The sequence below is a fragment of the Vidua macroura genome, chromosome 3 (assembly GCF_024509145.1).
Source record: "Vidua macroura isolate BioBank_ID:100142 chromosome 3, ASM2450914v1, whole genome shotgun sequence".
Lineage (NCBI taxonomy): Eukaryota > Metazoa > Chordata > Aves > Passeriformes > Viduidae > Vidua > Vidua macroura.
The window spans coordinates 5,767,860-5,779,391 of NC_071573.1; the positions used below are offsets into that span (position 1 = coordinate 5,767,860).

The window sequence follows — 11,532 nt, forward strand, 5'->3', positions numbered from 1 at the left end:
CGTTTACTTTGGCATCTGTTATAAAAAATGATGATTTGTTTGTTGTCAAGAGGGATACTGTTTTTCTTCAGAGGGGCATGAGAGATTTTAGCACTGGGGTTTGTAGGTAGTGTGGGCTTTCTCATTCTTCTTACGCCTGGTTTGCTACAAGGAGCTCAAGGAGAAAATGAGGCAGAGAGATTTTCGGGAATTTCTTGGCTCTGCTAGTGAAACACAGACTTCTGGCATGCAGCACTTTGGGACAATATTGAGAGGGAGCAGCCTGTGACTCCAAGTAGCAGAAGTCAGTAATGGTGTGAAACTCTCCTCATTTCGGAGGGCTGGGGGCAGAGAAAAATTCAATAGACCGCGAAGTCTCAGCATCTCCTTTCAGACAGCTGGTCCTGGAAAATTTCATTCAAAGACTGCAAATTGGAAGTCCTCACAATCGCTCTGTCGATTCTTGAGCAAAGGTGACTTTGGAAACTCGTGACAGCAGAGGAAGGTCTTGTTTTATTCACTCAACAGAAGTGAAATACAAGGGGAAGGGAGAAAGAACAGATCTGTGCAGAAAATGTCACTTGGGCTGTAACCTGAGCCTTGGCGAGCTGTGCCTTTCGGAGGTTTGGTGACCCTCTGAAAATCCTTGCTCTCTGGCTGCTATTATTGTAGCCAATTTCCAACTAAAATAAGTCTTTTGTCATCACCAGCCATGCAGCCTCTTGCTGAGAAGAAACAAAACTTGTGCGTGGCAGCGAGGGCGGCCAAGCTGAAGGTCAGAGTGCAGAGGCAGATTGCTGCATCCCTGGGGCTGGGGCTGGAGCTCACCCGTGGGACCAGCGATGCACCAACCAGGGAGTCTGCCCGTGACCTCTGCAGACAGACCCCAGGCCAGAAGCCTAAGAGAAAACATCCTAGTAAAATGCAAATGGGAGAAAAGAGGGTTTTCTCCTCCCCTTCAGGGTTATGCAGGTGGAATTGCTGGGGTTTTCTTGCTCTTTTGGGACATGGCAGAAAGTGCAATCCCACGTGTCTGAAAAGAACAAGGAAAAGCTAACTTGAAAAAATTAGGAAATATTTCAAACTTCTGTGTTTGCCCAACTGTTCAAATTTTTTCTCCATGACAGAGCCTTCCCCTTACAAAACAAAACAAAACAAAACAAAACAAAACAAAACAAAACAAAACAACAAAATAAAAAAACTCAAAAAAAAGAAAAAGGAGGAATGAAAAAAAAAAAAAGGTAGCCCAAGGCATCACTTTGCTGAGTGCAACTTGTACACTGAGGGATATCATGTTGTTGTGCCACTATTGATCCAACTCCTTTGAGGCAAAAAACTCAAACCAAAAAAAAAACCCTTCCTCATCAGAGCAAAGATACCACAACACAGAGCACTGGTGTGGGGAAAAATACTTTATGCAAGCCTTTGAGCTTGATTAGCTCTTTACTCACATGAGTAAGGCTATACATCTGTCTTAAGTTTTATGCTAAATTGTATTTTGATAATACTCCATTTCAGTAGTAGTTAGTATGCAAGCATGTTTTTTAGGTCCTGATTTCTGTGAAGTTTTAAAGATTAGAGTGATTAAAGTTTCTTTCTCTTAAGATAGGTGAATATGAACATTTGGGAAACGGGGAGGTTATTCCTGTTAGCTTTTCTGTTCCATCATTTTTGCTGATGTTCAAAATTAGCCTGGCACTTTGGAAATTTCAAAGAGTGATCAAAAGATCCTGGCCCTTCTCTCAAAGAAAAAAAAACAAACTTGAGAGTATAAAGAAATTAACCACATGCCCGTATATTTCTGCAGCAACAGCTAATTCGCAGTTTTGCTTGCAAGAAGTTCTCAAATGTGATTTATAAACATCACAGCCTGTATTGTGCTCTCTCAAGGCAAGCTACGTTAATTGTTTTAATCTGATAGGTTCTTACAAATTCTAGGTTTGGGATGCAGGAAGAAACTTGAAAGTGAATACTTTCTTCCTTTTTTTTTTTTCTTTTCTTTTTTTTTAAATGCTCAGTGGTTTGGAGTCTACTATAATGCAAAGTAAAGCGTTGTGTTACAAAGGCAGGGAGGATGGGACAGAAGGTTAAAGGGCATCCTGGAAACAAACAGCTGGACCAGTTTATTTAAACAGATACAAGGATGGGGAGCTGACCTCCGTTTGACTTCTAGTGGGAGGAGCAAGAATGTCATTTTATTACTTTGCCCAGAAGGAAAATGTTCTTGTGTCTGAATTCCCCCCAAAGACATCCAAACACTGAGCTGTTTGGCAGAATTGCTACTTATAGAAAATACTTCCACAAATGCGTAGGAAGAAGATAACTGTTAAGTACCTGTGTGTAAAATGTTCTTAAAGCAGATATCCCAAACCATAGCGTGGGGCAAACAGGTGAGATTATGTTTTACCATAGGCACATCTTGTGGGTAATTACTGGTAAGCTCTAGATATATAGTTTATTCTAGAATATTAGTATATGAACAATACTATTTATAGGACAGTTTATTATTTTGAGGCACCCCTCCTTCATCTTAAAAGTGCTTGTAGTTTGGAGGAGAAGGAAGAAAAAGTCATGAAGTTGAGGTTGTACATGCCTAATGTTGCTCAGCATTTATTTGGGATAAAAGTTATTTTGGTGACCAGTCACTCTCACAGCTACCTCTCTCCTCCTGCCACACTGCCAGGTCCTAGCAGTGGGGCAGGAGAAGGATGGAGTAAACACAGCAAGAGCCTTGCCAGACTCACAAAAAGAAATGGCTGAGGCACTAGGGTTTTGTGGTGTTGTTTTACTTCGAAGAGTTACTGTGAAAATTGCTTTCTGCAAATGCAGATTATAGATATTAAACAATTTTCTAATTGGTCATGGAGCTAAGGCAGCTAATGGGGGAAAAAAAGCAGGTTTTTTTTAATTGCTTATTTCACATGGTGTTTGTGCTACACCTGTGCTTATAATGAGAAAGGAGAATTAGTCTAACCTTCTGCTCACATGATTCTAATTTTCATGGTTTGTACAAGATAATGATAAACTGATTTGCAACACTGTTTGCTGGAGTCGAGAGGGGGTGTTTATTGGAAATGTGTAGAAAAAATTGATCCAATACTGCTGCTGACAAAACATGACCTAGTTCAGGTGTAAGGTTTCCAGACTGGCACCCGAGTTCGGTGCCTTTGAGCCCGTTTCCTCAAGGCAGGTTTGATAAAGACTCAACATCTTGATTAATTTTTGCAGGAGTTTGGGTAATGGGTGTCAGTGGGGAATGGGAGATAGGAGGAGTCTGAAGTCACTGTGCTGGTCTTTGATAAGGCCAAAAGAAACAGCATGGGGCAGTGGTTTGCTATTCTTCTCTCCTCTGGTGAAGGCGAATGGGTGGGCAGTGCTGATTCCCCTGGAAAGATCCTGGTGGCTTTATCTCTGTGGCAGGAGAGCTCCTGCTGAATCACCCCAAGCAAAGGCAATGAGAACAAGCATCAAGTATTCCTTTGTGGACTTTTCTATCCCATTTTACAAGTGTGCTGTGATTTAACCCACACTCACACTTCTTCCTTTACCAGTAAATATTGTGGCATACATATTTTTGTTATTCTTTTTCTCTCTCACAAAGAGCTCAAAGTCTGGTTATGCAGCTTTGCCGTGACTAAGTCTCAATGTAGATTTTTTCCAAATGGATTTTAAGTAAGCTTTCTGCTGAGTGAAACCTCAAGAGAGATTCTTCAAACGCTCTTCATTCAGACAGGTTCCCAGCCATGGTTCCCAGCCTCCTGATTTCAGCACCATGAGGAGACCAGGGTACTTGTGATCTATCTCCTTCTTCTGTTTTGCTCCAAATTATTTTGAATATTTCCAAATAAGTACTGCAGGACTAAGGCTAAGAGCTACAAAACCACAAAGAGTGGGCTGCAGATAGCTATTTTTAAAAATGACTGCACCTCCTTTTTTTTGTTATTTCCAAAGACCTTCTTTTCATTGTTCGGGGGGGAATTTTCAGTAGTCCAGTAATTACAGTTTAACAAGATGTTTGCTGTAAATGGTCAGGCCTAGCTGGAGAAAACAGGATTATAAATTCAATTACTGTAAAGCTATGACCTTGCCTTGACCCCCTCAGACTTTGCATAAAGAGAGGGAGGGGGGGAAAAAGCCCACCAAGAAATGGCTAGGAGGAATGCATGGCTCTGAAGTCCCCAGCAGTGTGACTTAGTGGTGATAAAAGTCCAGACGTTCCCTCATTTGAAGGGGTTTTGCCATCACAGTTCATTATCTTAATGGTGGGCATTAAAAGGGAATTAGGTTTGCAAGAGGTAGGGACAGTTTTTGATAAAGAAAAAAATGGAAAAAGAAGTCAAAGGACATAAGGCAGAAATGACACTAATGAGGGGGGAGGTAGCAGATGCCCTCACGAGCATCTCGCCAGCTTCACACGTTTTTGTTTTTTTGGTGCCCCATTCTGTATTGAGAAGAGTGTTGCTGGCATTGTTTCCTGAAAACTCGGCTAATTCCCCCATGAAAAGATGAAATGGAAGTGTCCGACTGTGGTAAAAAGCAGGCAAACATAAATCAGCTTGGAAACCCCAAGGTTGTGCTCCCAAAGGTCATCAGGGTTAGAGGTTTAGCAGTATTTGCATCCCCATGCAGCCTGGTGGAGAGCACCACAGTAGGGCGAGAGGGCTTGGGGATGGGTGGAAGGCATCCCTTCCCTAACCATTTGCTTTCGTCTTTTTTCTTGCAGGTTTATTAATGCTAGAAGAAGAATAGTTCAGCCCATGATAGACCAGTCCAATCGAGCAGGCAAGTCCCTATAGTAACTGTATTCGAGCCACACAGGCAAAAACCATCCTCTAGCCATTCACCAGGAGGTCCAGTACCTGGTAAATAAATGAGAAATGAATGCTGGGAGTGACTGACAATTAAAATACAACCAGCTTTCTTTCATTATGACTCTAATAATTTTGGGGAAAAAAAAGACATTGAAAATTCAAAAAAGGAAACTAAAATGTCCCGTTCTGTGACCAGACTTTCTGTACATGATCCAAATTATTGTATTTTTTTTTAGTCATTGTTTGGAGTTTTCCTTCCCAGCTCTTTCTGCTCCTGTGACCACTCCCTGGTGCACGGCTTGGTGTGGAATTGCTGTAAACTTTATTACCTGTCAAAAGGGCAAAGGGGTCAGAATCACTTGTGGGACTCAGTAAAGTTCAAAGACATTCAATGAGGTAGAGCTTTATGTGCTTTAATAACCCAAGCCAGCTTACTTCTGAAGCTGGCTTTTAACGTACAGTGAAAACCTCCAGTTCAGGTAGTGGAACTTGTATAGGGTCCTTTTGTCCCTTGGCTCTTCTTTTGGGATTGCTGAGCATTTGCTGCTTACTTTGGGGGTATTTATTCCTGTGCTTTTTAAAAGACCCTAAGTTTCCACACTCTGATTCTATCTGGGGTCTTGGCTCGCAGCTCTCTGCGGGTATTTACCATCAAGGATTATCGTAGCCCATTACTCCCAGTTGGGTTTTTTTTTCTGAGTCTCCCTGCCAAAGTCTCCAAATCTGTCGTTGTCCAAGATGCCTTTGGGCCACACTTCCTCTTCAAGTACATTTGATTATTTGTCATTAGACGTAAATATCTGGCATGGATGTCTTCAGGTCCTGCCCTTTGAAGGCACAAGGGTGTAATTTAACACACTGAGATTTCAGTGTGACTATTCCAGCCATAAAATCCGGCTCCTATACAGGTTTTTGCATTGACGTCAGCAGCGGCAGCAGCTGGAGCCGGGGCTCCTCATGTCTCAAGATTTCAGTTTGCTAAATTCATTTCCAAACTTGCAGAAGAAAATTAGGCTAAAACCAAGTACGCCTGTCAGTCCAACAGCTAAATTCGCACAGTAGATGTTTTCCCCTCTTTTTAGAGCCGGCATTGATAGCCCGTGGGTGGGGGGATTGTGTCCCGATGCCATGAGAAGAGATGACCGTATTGGCTGTTGCTAAAAAGAAATGTTCTGCACCTTTCCAGTAAGTCAAGGAACACCCTACAACCCCGATGGGCAGCCGATGGGAGGTTTCGTGATGGACGGCCAGCAGCACATGGGCATCCGAGCGCCAGGTAAGCCCCCGGGCAGCGTCGCCCACTCACGGGTGGCCTCGGTCACGCCACCACAGGTAAACACACCTCTGCCCTCTGCCGCCGTCCCCGCTGCCTGCTTGCCTCACCTGTCTTCTGCCTGCCTTCCACACCACCGAGGGAAACCGGGCGTCTCCTTGCTCGAGCGGCCCTGGACCCTCTGCCGTGCTGTGATTTGGAAAGGGGCTTTTGGCACTATCTGTTGACTTTGCTCATTTTCTGGCATCTTCTTGGATTTTTATCTCCCTCTAGGACCTATGAGTGGAATGGGCATGAATATGGGCATGGAGGGGCAGTGGCACTACATGTAACCTTCACCTAGGTAACCAATGGCAAAGCCAGGGGGAAGTAAGTACAAACGAGGTCTTTGTTCTCACTTTGTCCGAGGGATATTTGTCTTCTTGCATTTCCCCATGTTCTCCCTGCCCATAGCCTCATGCTTGTTCCTTCCTTTCCATCCATCCATCCTACGCCTGGGCTCCTTTGGGTTTTCTCTCCCTCTGGTTCAGCTCAAGCTTTCCAAGCTCCCAAACCCCCCGCGCGCGCGCCGTACATTGACGCTGCCGTACATCGACGCCGCCATACATTGATGCTATTATCCATCCCCGAGCACATGACAAAACAAGGAGCAGCCAGGGAGGTGGGGGAGCCCGTCGTCTTGGCAACAGACTGATTTGCAAAATGTAAGCGGTCTGCAGCAGCACAGGGAGAGGAAAGAGCATGTCCCCAAAGTGTCATAAATCTGTCTAACCGCAGTTGATGCATGAGTTACATTTCTCCCGCTAACCTGCAAGACACCAAAAAAGCCAAACAGAGACTTCTCATGGGGTAGGAAAAAAAAAAAAAAGCCAAGAAAAACCCAGCAGCTTCACTTAGTTGCGTTTTGGAAAGCAATGGATGAAACTTTGATTTTTTTCTTTTTTTTTTTTCAAGTTTATTTCTCTTTGTCTGTCCGTCATAATGGGATTACGTGTGGCAAAGGAAAAAGAGAGAATACAAAATAGAGGTGTGCGCAGCAGGCTATGGAGCTTAGCCCAGGCTAATTGACTATATCCAAATTAAGTATGCCATCACTTGCAGTGTGACAAATGGATTTGACTTATTCAGTATACAAAAATAGAGATCATTAATGCAATCTTCAGTGGCAGACCTCGCAAAGGAAGCCTAGAAAAACTGTCCCAGTTTTTTTCTTTTCCCCTCTTGTCTTTTTCTAGGGAAAAATACATTATACAAATTTCTGGGTTTTGTTTCATTTTTTTTTTAATAGTAAAGTGGTTTGAAACACCAAGACACTTGGTACCATGTTTAAATGGTGCCTGATTCTGTTTCTCTTACTCTCTATCTGGAGTTAAAAGAGTTATTTCAGCATCTTTGTTCTGCCCCCAGCCTATATTAACATAGGGTTTGAAGTTACCCAGGGCGAGTGTATTTCGTAGTAGTCTTCTCTGAACCCAAGTCAAAACTAAGTTTTAACAATTAGCTGTGAAAACATTCCTCTGAGCTTGGGAATGCAATAGCCTTATTACCTCATCATGAAAATTTCTAGCTTAGTTAATTTAAATATTGTTTCTTAGTTTCTGGGTCAATTAAATTTAAATGATGTATTTTATGCTTCGTGACCAATTAAATTAATAGGTTATTACAAAAAATATTATCATCTTTTTTGATTAAAGAGCTGTGAGTACAGTATATTTTATAAGCAATTTTCATTAGTTCAAAACTGTTCCTTTAGGCTAGATTAAGCAGCTATTCATTGCTAGAGCCTTGAGACCTGATTCCAAGGTGTTCGGCGCATTCACAGCGCGCTCTTACTTAGAACCAAAGCCAATTGAACCTACTTAGCAATAGCGTATGCCTTTCACCCTTGATGATTATGGAGCTTATAGCTCTCCGAAACAATACACCTGTCAGTTCCCATCAGCTACAGCAATCCAAGCAGAAGGCAGAGGCCCACAGAAAGCAGGAGGGTTTATTGTTTTAGGTCCAATTTTTTTCTTATTGTTCTCCCAAACCCACTGAAAGGTTTGGCTGAGTTGGGGCGTCTGATTGTTTTTGCAGCCAGAGGTGATCAGGGGGCTAAAGAAATAATTGATAACTGTTATTGATTATGTATATATTTTTAATGTGTCTAAAAATACGAGTTTGATTTAGCAATCATACTTAGTAATCCTATCAATTTCGGCTTCATATGAGGCCTTTGTTCAGTGATGTATGTCCTTGCTGGATTGCATCTCTTTGAATGGCACAAATATTTGGGACAGATTCCAAGAGATCAGGCTCAAGAGCTAAATAAATAGCTGTTGATAAACCTTGACACCTATTTAACCCATCGCTCCTCCCAAGTCCCTCGTTAGCTGCTGCAGATTCTCCGCCTTGTATTCCCAGCGTGCTTTTACAAGTGGGGAGGCGAAGGCAGGTGGCTGGAACAAGGCCATGGGGAATGGAGCCCACCTGAGAGCCCTCCGTGTGCCGTTAGCCGTCTTCAGGCTGGCGCCGCCTCTGGCACGCTTCCAGATCAGGAACATCTCCACACATTCCTAACCATAAAAGCAGAAAGCTGTTTTATCTCCAAAAACTCTGTGTTTGGAAGCTGGGGCGGGGCGGGGGGGACGTTCTTGGCGGTTCTTTCTGACCTGGGGGCCACTCCTGTTGCCGTCACTGCGGGTCCATACGCAGACTCCCAGCTCCACAGAGGCGACGGCGCGCCCACGACTCCGCGTCCCGCCTCGGGCTGGAGCCCGGCCTCCCCGTGCCCGAGCGGAGCAGCTTCCGATGCCACAGCCGGTCCCCAGCACTCACCGCCACCTCTTTCTCTCCCTCTGCAGGGCTGCAAAGTATGCCAGGGGATTATGTGTCTCGGGGTAGTCCAATGGGTATGAATATGGGACAGCCAAGCTATACGCCGCCCCAGATGCCCCCCCATCCTGCTCAGCTGCGTCATGGCCCCCCCATGCATACCTACATTCCTGGACACCCTCACCACCCAGCGATGATGATGCATGGAGGACCACCCCACCCTGGAATGCCCATGTCAGCATCAAGCCCCACAATGCTTCATACCGGCGAGCCAGCAGTGAGCGGACAAGTGATGGACATTCATGCTCAGTAGCTTAAGGGAAATACACGTTGTCTGCAGCGATGGTAGATTTCAAACATTGTCTTTCTGCAATGACTATGGAGTTCTTGGCGTCAACTTTGGACCAAGGGACGTTCCAGTTCTTCACAGGGACCCTGAAAAGCAGGAAAACACCAACTGAAGTCAACTTCTGGGGACATGCTAAATACCTATATAAGACATTAAGAAAACAAAGAGTGAAATATTGTAAAATGCTATTATACTGTTATCCATATTACGTTGTTTCTTATAGATTTTTTAAAAAAAATGTGAAATTTTTCCACACTATGTGTGTTGTTTCCATAGCTCTTCACTTCCTCCAGAAGCCTCCTTACATTAAAAAAGAAGCCTTACACTTATCCTGCAAATGACAGAAAGGGCTTATTTGCAGGATTTTTAGAGCATTAAAATAACTATGTCAGGCAGAAGAATCTTTCTTCTATCCTAGGATTTCAGCCATGCGCACTCTCTCTCCCCCCCCCTCCTCCTCTGTCCGTCTTTCTTCCCTTTCTCTCCCTTTCTCCCCATCTCTCTCCCTCTCTCTCTTTCTAGCCTGGGGCGTGAATTTGCATGTCTAATTCATTTACTCACCATATTTGAATTGGCCTGAACAGATGTAAATCGGGAAGGATGGGAAAAACTGAAGTCATCAACAATGATTAATCAGCTGTTGCAGGCAGTGTCTTAAGGAGACTGGTAGGAGGAAGCATGGAAACGGAAAGGCAGTGTATTTGAAGCCTAATTGTCACATCAGAGCATCCTTGTCCCCATGCAGCAACCACCACCTTGTACATCACTTCCTGTTTTATGCAGCTCAAAACATGGACTGAAGATTTATTTTTAATATGTTGACTTTCTTTCTGGGCAAGACATCGGTCATGTGTGCATTTTTTTTTCCATAGTCCCATCATGGAGCATTTATGTATACATTGTAAATAAATTTTGTGCAAAAAGGACTGGAAAAATGATCTGTATTATTGCAATTTTTTGTAAAAGTAGCAGTTTGGTATGAGTTGGCATGCATACAGATTTACTAAGTGGGATAAGCTAATTATACTTTTGTTGTGGTTAAACAAATGCTTGTTGATAGCCTTTTTCTATCAAGAAACCAAGGAGCTAATTATTATTAATAATAATCATTGCACACTGAGTCTTAGAGTTTCTGATTGAAACAGTTTGGATTGTATAATAACTCAAAGCCCAGTTGTAGTAGTTTGAGTGCAGTAATGAAATCTGAATCTAAAATAAAAACAAATTATTTTTTGTCATGGTGACTCCACTGCTTGCAAAATTTGTTTCCTGTCCCCATGCAGTATTTGTAGCCATTCTATCCCAGACCGAGAGCCAAGCAGCTACAAAATTCAGCTGGCTCTGGAGATGTTACCTATCATTTGCTATTTAAACATTAGCTTAATATTTAAAGAATGTAAAAGTAATGCTACGCTGCATAAAGAAACTTTCTTGGAACTTGCACTGTAAATTGTCAGGATGGGAAGTGTTGCCTTTTAATAAATGTAATATCGTAGGGCATTATTGGACAGAAATTTGTAAATAGTGTTACCCCCTCTCCCTCCCAAATTATAGTCTAACACACAGTTCAAATTACTGAGTTTCTTACTGGAATTGAGCATACTGAGGAAGGAGGAAAATAAAACTTGGCAAACATTGCCTGGGCAATGCAGATCTGTAAAGGGGATGAGGTGCTGCTGGACCTCAGCGAGCAAGGCCAGTGCAGACCCTCATTAACCAATTTCCTCTCACGCTTGTGCTTTCTGCACCACAGCCGGCGAGTGGAGAGCCCCAGCCAGCCTGTGCTGCCTGCGAGACCTCGTTTGCTTTAAGTCGAGTCGCAGCTATAGAAGAAAAAACAGAGATTCCCGGGGCTAGGAAAATGACACAAATATCTTAATTAAGGCGAAATAATGCAAGCCCCCCCCCCCCCCCCCAGCTTCTCCCAAGCCAGCCGGCACCCCCCGCGGGAGGTGTCCCGGGCGTGTTGCAGGGCAGACTCTCGGGGGGCCCCTGCTCTGCGTGTCCCCCGGGGTACCCCGGGCTGGGCCGGGGCCGGGGCAGGGGCAGGGGCAGGCAGCAGTGCAGGCAGAGCTGCAGGCAGGCAGTGCAGGGCTTTCTGAATGAAGCAGGCCACCAAAGGGGGACCTCTCCTCCCCGGCTGGGACTTCCTCCGCTTCTCTTTTTTTTTTTTTTTTTTTTTTTTTTTTTTTTTTTTTTTTTCTTTTTAGCTCTGAGTTTTCTTTTTTCTTTTTGTTGTTTTTTTTTTTTCCTCCTCCTTTCCCCCCGTTTTTTTAACGGGCCGCTGTATCGCCAAGGAGGCT

The 11,532-nt window shown here is 43.8% G+C and overlaps 1 protein-coding gene across 4 annotated transcripts in view; it reads left to right on the forward strand.

The window, feature by feature from the left end:
* The window catches only part of MEIS1 (Meis homeobox 1), a 108,085-nt gene extending 97,618 nt beyond the window's left edge, over window positions 1-10,467 (forward strand). For 3 of the 4 annotated variants that reach the window (XM_053973616.1, XM_053973617.1, XM_053973620.1), the window contains 3 exons: window positions 4,703-4,765; window positions 5,981-6,066; window positions 8,910-10,467. In XM_053973616.1, the coding sequence (XP_053829591.1) occupies window positions 4,703-4,765; window positions 5,981-6,066; window positions 8,910-9,193 (433 nt within the window). In that variant the 3' untranslated portion in view covers window positions 9,194-10,467. Of the gene's footprint in view, window positions 1-4,702; window positions 4,766-5,980; window positions 6,067-6,336; window positions 6,433-8,909 lie in introns of all 4 variants that reach the window. The other variant, XM_053973618.1, reaches the window with a different exon arrangement.
* The last annotated feature ends 1,065 nt before the right edge of the window (window positions 10,468-11,532 follow it).